At 42.8% G+C, this 16749-nt stretch overlaps 2 protein-coding genes across 2 annotated transcripts in view; both read left to right on the top strand.

Moving 5' to 3' along the window:
- The first annotated feature begins 18 nt into the window (after window positions 1-18).
- exosc2 (exosome component 2) lies at window positions 19-4444 on the top strand. The gene is made up of 9 exons (XM_069172269.1): window positions 19-943; window positions 1553-1654; window positions 1738-1783; window positions 1861-1950; window positions 2038-2103; window positions 2191-2259; window positions 2834-3010; window positions 3430-3558; window positions 4190-4444. The coding sequence occupies exons 1-9, from the start codon at window positions 822-824 to the stop codon at window positions 4268-4270; spliced, it is 882 nt and encodes a 293-aa protein (XP_069028370.1). The 5' UTR covers window positions 19-821; the 3' UTR covers window positions 4271-4444.
- A 594-nt stretch (window positions 4445-5038) lies between these two features.
- abl1 (c-abl oncogene 1, non-receptor tyrosine kinase) overlaps window positions 5039-16749 on the top strand; it is a 28850-nt gene continuing 17139 nt past the window's right edge. Inside the window, 2 exon segments of the mRNA XM_069172247.1 lie at window positions 5039-5519; window positions 6397-6789. Of these exon segments, the coding sequence (XP_069028348.1) occupies window positions 6663-6789 (127 nt within the window). The 5' untranslated portion in view covers window positions 5039-5519; window positions 6397-6662.

The raw sequence follows: 16749 nt of genomic DNA, 5'->3' as shown, positions 1-16749 counted from the left end.
TACAAGAGTCTGTCTTACTCGAAGCTGATTGGCCGCGACGAGGAAGTTTTGCGTGGTGTTGACATCTGACGTCACCGCTCCCTTATGTGGAACCGCGGTTGCGTTGGCGACAACACGGCTCGACGCTGACATCTAGTGGCGGGAAAGTAAAACCGTCGTCAACGGAGTGTGCAGAAACCGTGGATGTTTTGACTTGGTATATTATTTATCCCTCGGTAATAAAATAACAAATAAAATGCATTTTGTAATGGGATCCATTCTGAAAGAAAATATACCGGCATATTCATAGATTCAGATTTTTTTTTTTTTTTTTAATGAGTGGGATGGAGTATATGTGATTTAAAAAAAAAAAGTTGAATGAGATATTTGAACTTTTTGTACATATCTTATATCTTACATATCATTAAAGCTTTTATGTGGAACTGGGAAGAAAGAGCGACCCGTCTTCTGACGTCGTGACGTCACCAATATGTCTAACCGTCGTTGCATTGTTGCGTCACGTTAAGTCCGAAAGGCGAATGCACCCAAAGTATCCGACTTTGACGGCATCGTGAGGAAAACGTCCGGCTTGCCGTACTGCCCTGCAGCCACCATCAAGTCAAACCATGTCACGCGCATTTGAAGTCGAACGAACTCCATTTATAGTCTTTAATTTGTTTTAATACGTGTTGCTGAACTCGGCGGTTTATTATCATTATGTAAGACGAGGCTGAAATAAATTTAGACCTCTGCCTCAGTAGGTGGCGCTAAAACTTCCGGTGGTGCAAACAGACACAAAACGGAAGAGAAGAAGAAGAAGAAGAAGAAGCACGGTGAGCAGCATGGCTGCAGATATGAGATTACCGACTGTCCGAAAAACGGTGTCGCTATCAGCCTTTGATGCTGACCGAAGAGACCTGGTGGTCCCCGGTGACGTCATCACTTCAGACACCGGCTTCATGAGGTTGGTACCGGTACTGTTACTGAACAGAAGCAAACAGAGCAGCACGCTTATCCGGGGTCCTGGTCCTGGTCTCTGGTCTCTGGTCCTGGTCTCTGGTCCTGGTCTCTGGTCCTGGTCCTGGTCTCTGGTCCTGGTCTCTGGTCCTGGTCCTGGTCTCTGGTCCTGGTCCTGGTCTCTGGTCCTGGTCCCTGGTCCTGGTCCTGGTCTCTGGTCCTGGTCCTGGTCTCTGGTCCTGGTCCTGGTCTCTGGCTCATAACTTATTGCCAGGCAAATGAAAAGCAGCCAAAATACAAAAGATGCACCAGTTTGAGTTTAAATAAATAAATAAAGGGATCATCTTGTGTCTGAAGATGCTGATTTTCTGACCAGCCAGAGAGATTCAGAACACGAACTCTGTCAACAACAACTCGGGTGAATCCTCCAGTTTGAGGCTTCACAGAATAAAAAGGTTCAAACACAATACTGATATCAGTTAAAGTTCAGTAGGGACTTTTTAACTGGAAAAATAAATCTTAATTTAATCCCTTTAAACCTGCTTTCATAGTGAAATCATCTGTAACCATGTTTCTCCTGTTTGCTCCATTATTAATCATCGGTTATCCTCCGCAGGGGTCACGGCACCTACGTGGATGAGGACAAGCTGACGGCTTCGGTCGCTGGAGAGGTGCACAGGGTCGACAAACTCATCTGTGTCCGACCGCTGAAAACCAGGTGAGTGAGTGAAGTGAAGCTCAGAGACCGAAGTGGGTCTAAGTTCTCCAGGTCTCACCGTGTTGGATGCTTTTTAATCGCAGGTTTAACGGCGAGGTCGGAGATGTCGTGGTTGGCAGAATCACAGAGGTACAGTATGATCTGTCACTCATATAAAAACACGTGATCCCACCTTCGGTTTGTTCGATCTTTGCTGTTCTGTGCAGGTGCAGCAGAAACGGTGGAAGGTGGAGACCAACTCCCGGCTGGACTCCGTCCTCTTGTTGTCGTCTGTCAACCTGCCCGGAGGAGAGCTGGTGAGCTGACGGGAAAAAACGGGATTCACCGGGAGACGTTTTTATGTCACAGCTGAAATAAAAAATAATTATATTATCTTTTTTTAGAGGAGAAGATCAGCGGAGGATGAGCTCACCATGCGAGAATACCTTCAGGAGGGCGATCTGATCAGCGTAAATCAGAGTTTATTACGATCACTTGCTGTTTATCTCAATATTCCTGCTCATGATCTCTGAGTTGTACCTTCACTGTGGTTTCAGGCGGAGGTGCAGTCGGTCTTCTCAGACGGAGCTCTGTCACTTCACACCCGCAGTTTAAAGTATGGAAAAGTAAGTAACGACAACGGACACGATATGATACACCTAAATAATGGTTCACTTTGTTCTTGGTTTCACTATTTGTATTTTAATAAGTAGAATATAGGTCGAATATAAACAAGTCAGGATTTACTTCTGAGTGGGAAGACCTGGCTTGCAAACTTTGGCCGAATCCTCACTAATGATTTAAAGTTTTTAAACATAAAAACACCTTTCTGTGTTTGTGTCCACTCATCAGCTCTTTCCTGATCTGTCACAACCCTTTTCCAGAAGAAAAATAAATTGACCGCAGCCTTGATCACCAATAATTAATTCAACACGGATTAGAAATTACAAACATTTCTCACTTTGTCATGAAGTTAAATTCTGAGTTTTATAATGAGCAGGAGGCAAATTATGATTTGCATAACGAGTGTTATCGGCCCTACATGCAGTTGCACTGGAAGTGGTTTTCTAAATGTAATCAGTTAATCTCACAAAGTTCATCACACACTTAAAACCAGTGATTTTGCACCATTACAGTTATGTATCACAAACTGTATCTGTAATTAAATAAGTGTTTTGTTTTACTTTATCTGACCACCAGCTGGGTCAAGGAGTGCTGGTGCAACTCTCCCCTTCGCTGATCAAGAGGCAGAAAACACATTTCCACAACCTGCCATGCGGTGCGTCCATCATTCTTGGGAATAACGGCTTCGTGTGGTTGTATCCAACACCGGGACAGCAGGAGGAGGAAGCTGGGGGCTTCTACACCAGTCTGGAGGTGAGCGCGTCCTTTCATCACTCGTCGTTATATCGATCAATACACGTGAATTTAAATGAAGTTAACATGGACGGTTTGGAGGTGCGACTGGAAATATTACTAAAATATTGACATCAGCAGTTTGTGCATTGTTAACATTTATTGTACATAAAAAAGACTTTTCAAACAAAGATGGAACCGCTGCTTTTTATTAATTTTTTTTTTATTAATTTTAATCAATTCCTTGCAGATTCATTTGTATTTCTATTCACAGAGCAGGTCTAAGCTTAAATTTAAGTATGTTTACATCGATATAGTACGAACTGTGTGTTTAAAGTGCTGCAACTCCTTCCCAGTTTTCTCTTGTTGATGTCAGCGGCTCTCGACTGTCCACGTTGAGCTCATTTGTTTGTGCTCTTCTCGTCTCTGCGTCCTCTCAGCCTGTCAGCCTGTCAGATCGAGAGGTGATTTCACGGTTGAGAAACTGCCTGCTGGCTTTGGCTGCACACAAGGTCCTTTTGTACGACACCAGCGTTCTCTATTGCTACGAATCTTCCCTTCAGCACCAGGTACGAAGCTCTCGGCTGGAAACGTGAAGCTCTGTAATGTCGTTAATTCCCCACTTCAGCCGTACGGTACGTGGTCGTGTTTGATTACCAGCGTTTCACGAATGTAAACGATGGAAAGGAAAGACGTTGCAACGACAAAGTGGACGACGTGAATTATGGCGCCATCTGGTGGCTGTATGGGGAATCTACAGCTTGCTGGGCAACGCAAGTGGAAAACTGTTTAATTGCAGTTCTCAACTTGGACTCTGGTGTTTCAGTTTATTTAATTGCCCTTTGGGGTGGAGAACACATAACAACTAGTACTGCTCATGAACATTGAGTTTATCCTCTAATATCATCATAAAATATCAGGAGCTCGTACGTTTATCATTTTGTTGGCACATTTATGTGGAACTGTTTATTTCTCTCGCTGACTGAGCCCAGCCCATTTTAAGGATTATTACTGTGGACTCAACTCTCAAGCTGCAACTCAGCAAAGCACTTAGTTTCTTGTTTGTAACATTAACCGCAGACACTTCAATACTGAGCTCATCATCCAGGCTTTCAAGTATCCAAAAGATGTTTGCTATATTAAAAACCTTTTTTTCAGCGGAGCAGATCTATAATTCTCTGCCTCGTGCTGTCTCTGTAGGTCAAGGACATCTTGAAACCAGAGGTGACGGAGGAGATTGTAATGTTGACGCAACAGAAGCTGTTGGAACAGGAAGGTTAACGAAGCCCAAAAAAACCCCAAATCCCATCAAGCAGCGATGTGACCCGACCCACTGACCACATGTTCCAAGACCAAGCTGGCTTTATTTTTTTTCAAAGATATGTCCCTGTTGTCAAAGTCAGGTGCGCAGCTAAAATGTTAAATTTGTGTATTAATAAACAAAACTAATGATAATTGTGTGACTGCTAATTGAAAGGATGCTTAACTTTTTACAAAACTGCAACATTCACAAATCACTCGAGCAGCTCTTATCAAGTTTTACATTAAGCATAGTGGAACACTTTTTATAATGTGTGATGTTATACAAAAAAATGGTTTTGAATGCAATAAATTTCTGTCATTCCTATAAACTTTTTTTTTTTACTGCTTCTGTATTATTGAATAATGAAATAACAGAAAGGAGATTCATTTCTGGAAACGCCAGCAGCAACTTATTAGACAACAAATGGACAAAACTACCTTTTTAATCAACATGGTATCAAGTGTGCATAATTCAGAGTGAAAACAAGTCACGTGACATCTTTTTTTTTTTTACTGCTCACTCTGACCATCAAACTTTGAGTGAAATCAGAATCTCGAGCTTTCCGTTTTTTATGGCTTTAATAAAGTCCACCACCAGATGTGAGGGAGTGTGCTGCCTTGTGGTGTTGTTGTTGTTGTCCTGCTCTCCACCGGAACAACAAAAAACAAAAAGCGTTCGCTCGAGCACGAGCCCACGCACGCACGTCACACGTCATAACGTAGCCCCGCCCACATATTTCTGTCAACCACCTTGCGTGTGGAAGTATGGCGGCCCCAGCGACGCAACTGCTACTCGGCCAAAGTTTATTGCTCAGATTTTCACGTGAAAGCGATGAGTAAGTACGCCAGCCGAGGAGCCGGTAAGGAAGAGCGTGGCCGCCGCGAACAGAGGAGAGGACCCGCGGGAAGAGTCGTCGGTCTCCGGCCGCCCGAGTTGCCTCGATTTCTCATCGCCTCCCCGATTGAGGTGCCTTCAGTCCGGGTACCGCAGCCGGAGGAGCCCCGCCGGACGGACCGAGCGGACGCGGAAGTCTGGAACTAATTGTGCCTTTAGAAAGACAAACTGACCGGAGACTTTCTGAGACTTTCTGAGACTTTCTGAGGCTTTTTGAGACTTTTTGAGCGCGTTTGTTCCAAGTTTGTGAAGCAGCGAAGCAGCGCGAGCCAACTGTTGACTGCTCGCTGCGCGCGCACGCGACGGTCGCGCGCAGCGCTGCCACCAGCAGACGTGAGTTAGCTTTCATGGCTAGCTTCAACTTTAGCTCGAGGTCGCCAGCTAACAAACTAAACACGTGTTTTTTTCTGGCTGTGTAAGTTTTCCACTCACAACTTTTCTTTCCTTTCTAACCACAGGACCAGTTTATGTTGCGTGTCAGGTACCTGACTTTTCCCACTTTCGTGATTATTAGAGGATTAAATAGTTTTGATATTGCTTCTGTATTAAAGTAAGTGAAGTTCAGTTGGAAATTATTTATTGCATCGAGCAATAAATGACAATCTGTCCTGATCGTTGTGTGCGTCGCCTGGAGGATACTGAGTACCTCTGCAACAGGGCTGGGTGATATATCCATATTTAATTGCATCGTATCATAAGTCCTGATATTGTCCTCTGTTTGGATGTGATAATATCGTGATATGTCACAATAATTGTCTTTTTCCTTGTTTTAAAATTTGCATTACAGTAAAGTGATGCTCTATTCTGAACCAACATTAATATTTGCCTTCATTATATCCACGTTAACGATGATTACTTGTGAAAATATGTTCTGAAAACACCAATTATCACCTCTATAATATTGATGTTGAGGTATTTGGTAAAACAAAATATCGTGATATTAATATCGTCCATGTCGCCCAGCAAGACAAATATTATTTAATAATTTTAAAGAAATTAAGTTGAGTTGAGCCTGAATGCAACAGATGGAAATGGAGCTCCTATAACGTAACGACAGCATAGTTCAACTTTAACAGGTTAAAATCGAACATATAAGCAAGTTAAGTACATAATAAGTTTCTTGGCTCACAATCTTAAACCACAAATGTGCTTTGCATTAGTTGTAATGTTTAATTAAATCAGATTTTTTTTTTTCTTTTTCTTCCACCAGATTCCTTTGAAATGCCGTTTTTTGTTTTTTTTTGTCCGATGAAGAACCCAGACTCCATTAATGCATGATACACAGAGACCTACTGGAGTACCACGGATCTGCATAGGTGACCCGCATCACCTTTACTCCAGGAGGAGACAGCCCGAGCCAGAGGAACGGCCTCCTGTTTCCTCCCCGTCGCCCCCCCGCCTGGCGGCCATCTGTTGAACGGTGAGCAGCCGAGTCCGGCTCGGAGCGTCCCGGCTGCGGCCTGGCACCGTGCCCTTATGGGGCAGCAGCCGGGGAAGTTTGTAGGGGACCAAAGGAGACCCAGTCTGCCGGCCTTCATCAAAGGGGGAAAGAGGGAGTCCTCGCGCCATGGCAACCAGCCCTGTAACGTTTTTGTCGTGCACGGTAAGATCAAATGTTTTTCGTTAAGACCTTTATGAAGTTTGACAGCAAAGTTGCTCCTCAAACTATAATAAGTTGCTCAGTTGTGTCGGTTTGACTGTTGAGAAAATGAAGTTTTGCAGCTTTTTGAGCATCATGTATCTCCACAGGTCTAAAATCAGATACCTCTCTGTCTGTGAACCTTTTATTTTTATTTTTCTCCTTCTTCTAACATAGCATTAAGTTGAATATTTTAGTTTTTTGTTTGATGATGTATGTTTATTATTACTTGCAGCCCTGAAGTTGCGTTCAAAAACAGTTTTCAGAATGCAGCTTGCCGGCTGGATAACAGACGTGTGCTTGTGTAACCTGGAGAAGAAAAACAGTTTTTATCACATTTTAACAGCTGATGATCAAACCTACCACATGTTAATAATACAAGCAGCCTGGACGTGGGTTGAATCTGTCCTTTTGATTGGTCGCCTCTCCGGCCGACGGTCGGCACCTCCACCACAACAGAGTGCGCCGGCTTTTCTGGAGCTACACAACAACTCCTGACTTACTGCTGCCGAGGAGGCTGCCTTTAATCAAGCGTATAACGTGCAATAAATTGCAACCGCTCTGGTGTTACATTGGTTCTCTTTGTAGTTCTGCCACAGTAAACTGATTAACAACTGGAAGTAGTCTCAGTGTGATGTAACAGTGAGGTTCATTTAAATCTGTCGCAGTGTTTTCAACGTGCATCTACTGTGTTGGGGTTTTACTTGGTGGACAGCGGGCGGTTATGTGACTAAAAAGGATGCACTGTCACGCAATTTTGGACCAATCATAGCTGCAACTAAATGTTCTAATGGTGGGAAAACCCTGCTGTGGTGTTGTTGGAAATGTTTGACCGGCTGTGAGTCGTGTCTGTCTGAGTATTTACACAGAGCGATGACAGACAGCCTGAAGCATGAGGTACGTAGAAAAACAAAACTGTTCCCTCCCCAGTTATTAACGAATACCTGCGATGTGGACGAGCTTTTATGGTGTCGTGTGCGATATCCCAGACGTAGTAGAAAAGTTGGGCTGCATCTCATAAATATTTGTATTATTGATTAATCTGCAGATTATTTATTTGATAATTTGTTGATTGATCATCACCTTTGTTAATAAATTGTCAGACAATAGTAAAAAAAAAAAAAACACTTCAGCAAATCCTCATAATTGAGAAGGAATGTTTGGCATTTTTGCTTAAAAATGGACCCCAATGGTTAATTAGTTATCACAATGGTTGCAGATCCTTTTTCATGGTCTTGTCTGCATGAGTTCATGTGCAACAACTCAGTATCCAAACTATCCCACCTGAGATAGATGAGTTACCTGGAGATGTGCGTGTCGGTGTATCTTTTAGCCGATCACTGTGTTGGAGCCGTTTTCCTCCAATGCCCCATCGGATGACATTTTCTTTAAAGCATGGCCGTGCACAGAAAGCAGACTTTCATAGTTTTAAACATAACTCATAAAAAACCGAGGTGACCTCATCTGTTACGTTACCTCTCTTTTTATCCTCAATGGTTTATTATTTACTAGTTTTGGCTCATGAAAACACCCTCATGGTGGTCTCTGTCTTAATTTATTGCCCTAAAACACATAATACAGCCAAGGTGCAGGGAGGCTTGTATTTTATCATAAATCAAAATAAGAAACAGTTAATAGTATTTTTTTATATATATGTGTATAAATGTCTTCATCTGCCTTTGCTTTGAAGCTGTATTAATACTCTGTAGGAGGTGAGGACCAAACACAAGGTGGATCTACTTAAATGAAATGAACTTATCAGTAGTTATCAGTGGTTCAAAGCCATTTGTTTTTTAAAAACTGAAGCAGATGCGTTGCCATGCATCCAGCTAACTGATAAGTTTACCAAATGTGTCTGTAGGGTTGTGATCGCCTTGGCAGGAATACTTTCCACTGACTCTGAGTCTTGCGTAACACCGAGGGGGACAGGACGAGGACGGTCAGGACAACAGTGGAAGCTGTCGCCGGTAAACGGATCAAATTTGGCAAAAAAAAGGGGGTCGGTGACCCGGGTCGTATTTGTTTTCCCTCTATGCCTCTTTCCTCCTGTGATGAGCAGCTTTGACCGTAAGAGGGGATGTGAGTCACAGAGCGAGAGGAGGGCAACATCAACACATGATTTTATGTTGGTTTTTTTTGTTGTTCTTCCTGGTGAAGCCTCAGCTATTTAGAAACGAGGACCGCCAGCTCCACGCTGCTGCTCAGCAGGCAGGTTCAGACCTCGGCCTGCAGCTGCCTGGGAGAGAGGCAGGCGGCGAGGGGCAAGCAGAGACCTGCCTCTGCTCCCGGCAGCTCGGTGAACTGTACAGTGGGGAGGTATGATCTCACCGGCTCGCACAGATCGAAAGGACTGTAGTGAATTTCCTGGAACCGTAGTTCCTGCTGCGTTTTTAGCTGCTCTCTCTGTGTGTGGTTCAGACAACCGAATATGCTCTTAAATTGCACCCCTTGACGGGTCGTGGATTAAATTACGAACTGCAGTAAGTTACCAGACCGGTTTAAAAGAACAGGTACTCCATCACTTCTTTCTGGTCTGATTTTGTTTACAGTTCAGCAGCCATCCACCACACGTTTCTTTTTGTTTTTCTACTTTGACTTATAAACGGTTGACAGAGGAAATAGGACAGCTGAGAAAGATTTGAAGGCTGGACAGTTCAAAGGAGAGAGGATCTACTTTTTTAAGGCTCTCAATATTACCTGATGATACCTTAATACCTGCAGCGGCCACATGTTGATGGTTAAAACAAATAGTGGTTACACTCATTTATGGGGTTAGTGTGTTTTTATTGGAGTACATTGCAGTTGTGACCTCGATACTAAACGGTTTCCATTAAAAACATAAAACACAATATGATCAGAGCTTGCTTGTTCTGTGTTGATTTTTATATGTCGTCTATTTACCCTCATATATTTCCTGTTAAGTGTTTAGGAGCTCATGATGTGGTCCCACAACAAGAAGACATAAACAACATGACATCACAGTTCATTAAACTCTCCAGAGCGAATGCGTTAGTTATAGTTGTGGAACTTACACATTTCATCATTGTAGGTTTTTAAGAGAGCAGTTTGTAAAACTCTTTGTTTATTCAGTCATTTTGTTCATGCGAATGCATCTTTGGTTGAGGCTGAATGTCTGAGTTGTAATTCTCCCAGAAAACTACTGAGAAACAACAACAGCTGGAAACAGTCGGGAGGGTTTTATAGACAACAGTTCTGGTATGTGATTGGCTACTGCCCTCGTCTCACATTTTAATTACAGCCAACTTTGATGTGCAGGCAACAAGAGGCGAGCAGTGCCAGCCGATGGTCATCAGCCAGACAAGTTGGCTTACAGAAGATGTACGGACCTCTAGCATGTTGCTACTTGCTTGGATGTGTTTCAGTACAGACACAACAGGGCTTTTCTTCTTTCTCACTTTTCCCCGGGTTGATGCCTGCAGGCTGGCCTGGCCAAACTTCAAATATGTTCAAGGCACAATGAAACGTGGAGACCAGAGAAGATGACGCCCGGTTGTCTTTGTTCTCTGATTTCTATTCAGGCTCATGGGATTGTGAAGCAACATGCACGGGACAGGAAACAGGGAAACACAATACATCCTTCTCTAGCTCCTTTGTGTGGGGATATAAAAAAAGATATCATGATCAATGAAAGCAGAATTTATCAGCAACCCAGCTTGTAGATGCATGAAGAAGTTATTGGTGTGAAACTGGTGCAGCAGTTCATATAAGCGTTTAACGTGGCAGGTTAATGGTCCGTCATGCTAATTAGAGTTAAAGCAGAAATGTGCCAATAATAAGTCGTATAGCTGAATGCCTTCATGGAGTTGTATTACGGGCCGAGGGTAGCCAGTCTCCTCCTCACCCTCCTCCCTCCTCCACCCCCATGTCTAGTGACGTCATCTGATTTCTGAGCATGTGTGTTTCCTGCAGCAGCTGTTTTCAGCATGTATGCAGTGAAACGGTCTCTTTAGTCCGTAACTGCTCTTTTCTGGCTGGAACTCCAGGAATCTATACAGTCTAGACACCAAATCTCCTCCCATGATCCCTGAGGGTCCCAAAGATGGGAGGAGGGGGTCTCTCTGTGTGTGTGTGTGTGTGTGTGTGTGTGTGTGTGTGTGTGTGTGTGTGTGTGTGTGTGGCGAGTTTCAAGCCACCAGGGGCCGAACAGCTGGCCTGAACGAGCATTACGATGAGGCGCCTGCTCTGTGGGTACATATGTGTGCGCGCGCACACACACACACACACACACAAATTTTGACACGGTCGTGTGTGTGCGTGTGTGCGTGACACACACATTTGTCCCTCGCTGGACAACACAATGCTGATTAGTATGTGTTTTCCCCTCTCATCAAGTCTTGGCCACCTGGAAGAGAGTCCACTTTATTGCCAAACTAGCCAACGACTAGCCAAAACAGCTGTGTGTATAAATCAAGGAAGTCGAGACCGTCCGTGCTGCAGAAGCTCCCTCTGTTTAACTCCTGTGATTAAAGTCCTATAAGGACACGTGTGTTCTGTGTTTTATCGAGAGTCATTATGATATATTTCCAGGTTGGGTTGGAGGACTCGGTCAGCTGAGACTGGGATGGACGTGTCTTGTTTTAATGGACATGTGTCTTGTTTTAATGGCAGCATAGAGTCTGACCAGGATAAAAACACATATGGTTCCTGCTGTAAATAGACCCTTTCCTTATTTTGTCATGTGATTACAGAGAGAAGAACAGGTGTTACTAATTAATTTAACGATGGCTCTATTTTTTCAAGTGACCCACTTTGCCATGTCAGTGTGACGATGAGTCAGCGGGGCACGATACCATAAAAACAAAGCTTAATTGGATTATTTTCACTTTAAAATGACTTCTGTGCAAAAGGCCTATTGTGTAACTGTTATCTGACCAGTATGACTATCATTAATGTGCTCTTCATCCTCATCATCCTCCGCCTCTCCATCCAGTCCACTGTTTCCTAGAAGATCCCATGTGTTTGTATGTGGTGTGTTGAGTAATATTGCCGACTTTGCACAAAGAGAAGAAGAGAGTTGAACAAGCTGCAGCAGTGGAGTGAAGAATGTGACCTCTGGAGCATTCCTCTCAAATAACTGGTGCAACCCCCCCCCCCCCTTCTTTCTTTCTTTCTTTCTTTCTTTCTTTCTTTCTTTCTTTCTTTCTTTGTCTATGTGTTTATTTCCTTCTTTCTTTCTTTCTTTCTTTCTTTCTAACTAACTTTCTTTCTGACTTTCTTTCTTTCTTTCTTTCTTTCTAACTAACTTTCTTTCTGACTTTCTTTCTTTCTAACTTTCTTTCTTTCTGTCTTTGTGTTTATTTCTTTCTTTCTAACTTTCTTTCTTTCTAACTAACTTTCTTTCTGACTTTCTTTCTTTCTTTCTAACTTTCTTTCTTTCTAACTTTCTTTCTTTCTGACTTTCTTTCTGTCTTTGTGTTTATTTCCTTCTTTCTTTCTTTCTTTCTTTCTTTCTAACTAACTTTCTTTCTGACTTTCTTTCTTTCTAACTTTCTTTCTTTCTGTCTTTGTGTTTATTTCTTTCTTTCTTTCTTTCTTTCTAACTAACTTTCTTTCTGACTTTCTTTCTTTCTTTCTGACTTTCTTTCTTTCTAACTTTCTTTCTTTCTGACTTTCTTTCTGTCTTTGTGTTTATTTCCTTCTTTCTTTCTTTCTGACTTACTCGCTCTGTACTTTCTCTCCCTCTCTCTTTGTCATTGCTTTCATTCAAGTATCTTCATTATTGGATTTTACAGTGCACAGAACATTTTTATTGACATGGAGAACAATAGCAAAAACAAACAACAGGAAGAAAACAAAATCAGTAGACAATAATGGACAACTTCAACCAGAAGACAAGCAGCAGACATTTTGCAAAAGCAAATCAACATGTAGAATTATGTGAGTACGTGGCAGCGGGTTACATTTCTCAATGGTTCAGTACCATCTTTTTAACTACCGCGGCTCTCGAGCTGCATTATTTTCTGTGTTGCAAAAAGAAATCAAGTTAGTGTGCATGAAGTAATGTGTCTTTCCTGCCATAAGACTCGGAGTCAAAAAGCTAAGACTTATTTCAAATATATAAAAAAATGCTTATAGTGAATGTATTTTTGTCTTGTGGAGAGCTGCTAAACTGTCATGAATAATTAATAACATAACAGGAATCTGTGCAACATCTCCACAACATAATGGACACGTTCAGTTGCAGCTGCTGGCGTCAGATTAGGACATAAAAATATGAGCAACCGCTGCCTTCAAATTCAAAGTTAACCTAAAATAAATAAAGTCATGCTTTTGCTGAAGTAGTACATTCAGATTCAATAGTGATCCTTGTTTTAAGATGTGTTGAGATGAAACTAGGAGCGGTGATTTCTTCCACAGAAACTCATCACGGCCCTTTTTGGTTTTCGTGTTCTTCCTGAACTACTTGGTACAAACAGTTACTCGTATTCACACCTGTTTGAAAGAAATATTTCAAATGTATTCGGTGTGATTGTAGTTTACGATCTTAAACTTGCTATGCAACTGTTAAAATGATATTATAATGAAGTCAAGTTGAAGAAAAAAAAAAGATCCCAAATGCAAAGAAAGGAAGAAAAAACATCAGCGGGACAGAAACCAAAGCTTTTTCCAGATCTACACGGTGTTTTGTAGAACAATTGAAAGTGTGTGTATGTTGATTAAGGACAAACAGTCCTGTTGAGTCACTGAATCTCAGCCTGGTTTTTGTTACTTGATTTCGCTTCAGCATCTGAACCACTAGATGTTATGAAATCAGGGCTTGTGATTGTCCAATTTCTGACAGGAACATAATTATTTACCGAAATATATTTTATGTTTTTTGAAAACCTGAGTAGCAAAGTTTGATTTTGTTTACTTTTATTGGCTTCATTTTAAGGTTGATTATGTTGCTATCATCATAGTTATCTCAGGAACAAAGCAGCATGTGTGATCATTTTCTCTTGTTGTCCCCCCATTACACACACACACACACACACACACAAATACACACACACACACACACACACACACACACACACACACAAATACACACACACACACACACACACACACACACACACAGTAGAAAAAACACTCACATGCTCACAAAGAAACTTCAAGTTGAGTCAGGAATGCAGCGTGGGAGCTCGTTGCCACCTGGTTACACACACACACACACACACACACACACACACACACACACACACACACACACACACACACACACACACACACACACACACACACACACACACACACACACACACACACACACACACACACACACACACACACACACACACACAAGAACACACCCCTGTTCCCCGCTCCGTGCCTGAGCAGCTCCAGCCACAGCTGTTGTTTTCTCTGCAGGCAACCTGTTACCTCGGACGCCAGCTCGCCCTTCTTGTTCAGAAATCTTCGGTCCACTTGCGAAATTACCAAATCAAAGTCTGACATGAAGGCATGATTTCAGACTGCCTCTATATGTGGTTGATGCTCCTCCCCCTTGGCGGCAGATTTTTTTTTTTTTTTCCTTCCTCCTGCAGTTGAAATCATGTTTTTAATAAACATTTTTCAAATGTCATTTTTATTGAGCAGGAAAAAGCTCAATCCCGTTCACCCCGGCGTCGCCTGGTTAGTTTCACTACTGTCTGGTTTGTGTTTTTCCCTCATCAGTCCAGCTCAGAGAGTCCTGGGACGCCGTCCTGTCCCTTTGTGTTGCATTAAGCTCCTCTTCATTGCGGTGTAAGAGGATAAGAAGGAGGCCTGCAATGCTCGCTGCATCTGGATCCACTTAGACACCAAGAAGAGCCCAAACAGTTCCAGCGCTGCAGCTCCAGAGCCTCACAGCCAGAATCATCCTCCAGTGTACTCCAGTGGGCATTCAGACAAACCGGGTCGTTCCCCAGACATCCAGATGCCTCCAGGATGTTTAAGGTTGACAGCGTTGCACAAAGACTGAGTCTGTGTGTCGGTTCTTATCAGTGTTTTCTTTTTTTTTGTGCTGTTGAATCACTGAATTGGAGCCAAAGTCGAGGTTTTAATAGTCTGCACGGCTTCTTTCGACTGCTGCATCGATGCAGAGCTCATACGCACACGTGCAACCTTTTCTTTGTGGCTTTCTCGTTCCCTTCTGAGAGAGTTTGGCTCTCCTAGTCTGCACACTCATAAAACAATGGGATATAAAACGTGATGCTTTAATGCCAATATTCTGGGTCAAATTCAGTATTTTAGCTGAATTCTGAAAATGAGCGTATTCTCCAGACATGAACTCAGGTTGCTGTTTCTGAGCAGAGCTCATTTGTCTGGCTTCTCTTCTGCCCTCTTCATTTCCACAGAGCTTTTCCACACAGATGATTACCGCAGCATTTTATATCTGACAAGTGATGAATAGTTGTGTATATGTGACCTGCCTCTCTGTTTGCTCAAAGTATGAAATTTAAAGTCTGGGCAAGCGTCCATACATTTCAGTTCTCGGCAGGTTTGCATAATACCGGCGCTCACGCCTGGTTTGCATATTTCTGGCACATGACAGACAGTCGCTCTTGTGGTGAAATGAGCAAAGGTTCTGTTTAGTCACCTGGTTTGTGTTGCCATCATGATAAAATGGTTCCTCCTGCTCGTTTCCAATAGGGCGGCTGGGTTTGACTCCCTCTGGCTCAGCCCGGTGTGCCGGTCCACTGTAAAGCTGAGCGGTTAGTTTACTCGTAACGGGTCACCCTGAACGAGAGGTTTGTCTGGAGGGCGCTTGATAGTGTCTGAGCCAACACACAAGAGCATCCACGTCAATTGAATTTAATCATAAATTATGTTTAATGACCTCCGACACAGTTTGACTATTTCCATGTAAAATATAGAAGGAAAAACAGCTTCCAGATGAATTGACAAATAGACGTTTGGCTTTTTATTTATGTGCTTTTGATGAGAGAAGCTTTTATAACTGATTTTATTTTGCCTCAAAGTTTGCTTTATGTAGTTGTATGCTTGGTTTCATGTTGTCAACAATGCTAATCCGTTACCACCGCAAGCCGAAGCTGATGCCAAAACTTCAACCTTGAACCACAGCAGCGGCTGTTTTGTTCCTAAGTGTCCGTTCTCCCAGTGGACGAGAATTATGTGGAAACACTAAACCCTTTAACCTCCTCTGATGGTCATTCTCCGGTGGGAGAGAGTCAACAGTCGCATTCATACACACCAGGTTCACGTGACCTGACTCTCCAGTGTCTTTAAGTACATTTGATGCTCACAGGTTTCTGTGACTGCGAAGTTAGACACAGAAATGAAACGATGCAAAATCCCTATTAGGAGCGTACGTGGCGTCGCGTCGCTCCCCGTCTCTCCACCCTTTTCCTTCTCTGTAATTAGACAGCTTGCTGGGTTTAAAAGTCTTAACAAGTCTTGTTCCATAATTTAGATGGACAGGATTTATGCCAAGCGTTGGCTGGCTCACATTTCTGACATTGTTAGACGGTGTGATTATGTGTGAGTGTGTGTGTGTGTGTGTGTGTGTGTGTGCACGAAGTTGGTAGGACAGAAATCAAGCACATTCAAAAACCATATCCTCTAACCAGCTCTTCATTTCCTCTTCTTATATCGAATATGACCTGTTTTAATTCAACAATGGAGTTAATAATCCACCTCTGCCTTCACTGCATTCTTATCATCACATTAATGTTCATAGCAGACGCCACGATCAGATAATCTTGTAATAGCCTGAATTATTGACCTGCACACTGGTAGTAAAGTTGTGTAAAATCAGTGCCCGGTCGATAATTAGTGATTATAGATGGAATATGCCTTCATTACCTGCTGCACCAGGGTAGTTTCATTCGTATGCAGAGCTTGCAGCTTGTTCTTGGCTAAAAGCAATCAGGAAAGCAGGGGAGGGAAGAGGGGGGGGGGGGGACATGAGACAAAGGGCCA

This window comes from Embiotoca jacksoni, unplaced genomic scaffold, assembly GCF_022577435.1.
Source record: "Embiotoca jacksoni isolate LCO1_2020_lvr unplaced genomic scaffold, fEmbJac1.0.p SCAF_10, whole genome shotgun sequence".
Taxonomy (NCBI): Eukaryota; Metazoa; Chordata; class Actinopteri; family Embiotocidae; genus Embiotoca; species Embiotoca jacksoni.
This window is presented reverse-complemented; position numbering and strand designations above follow the sequence as displayed.

Excerpts from the sequence above, each read along its gene's own strand:
- exosc2 (XM_069172269.1), top strand. The coding sequence starts at position 822 with ATGGCTGCAGATATGAGATTACCGACTGTCCGAAAAACGGTGTCGCTA. Across the intron at positions 1,784-1,860 it reads TGGTTGGCAGAATCACAGAG|GTGCAGCAGAAACGGTGGAA; the intron begins GTACAGTATGAT and ends TGTTCTGTGCAG. Across the intron at positions 3,559-4,189 it reads AATCTTCCCTTCAGCACCAG|GTCAAGGACATCTTGAAACC; the intron begins GTACGAAGCTCT and ends CTGTCTCTGTAG.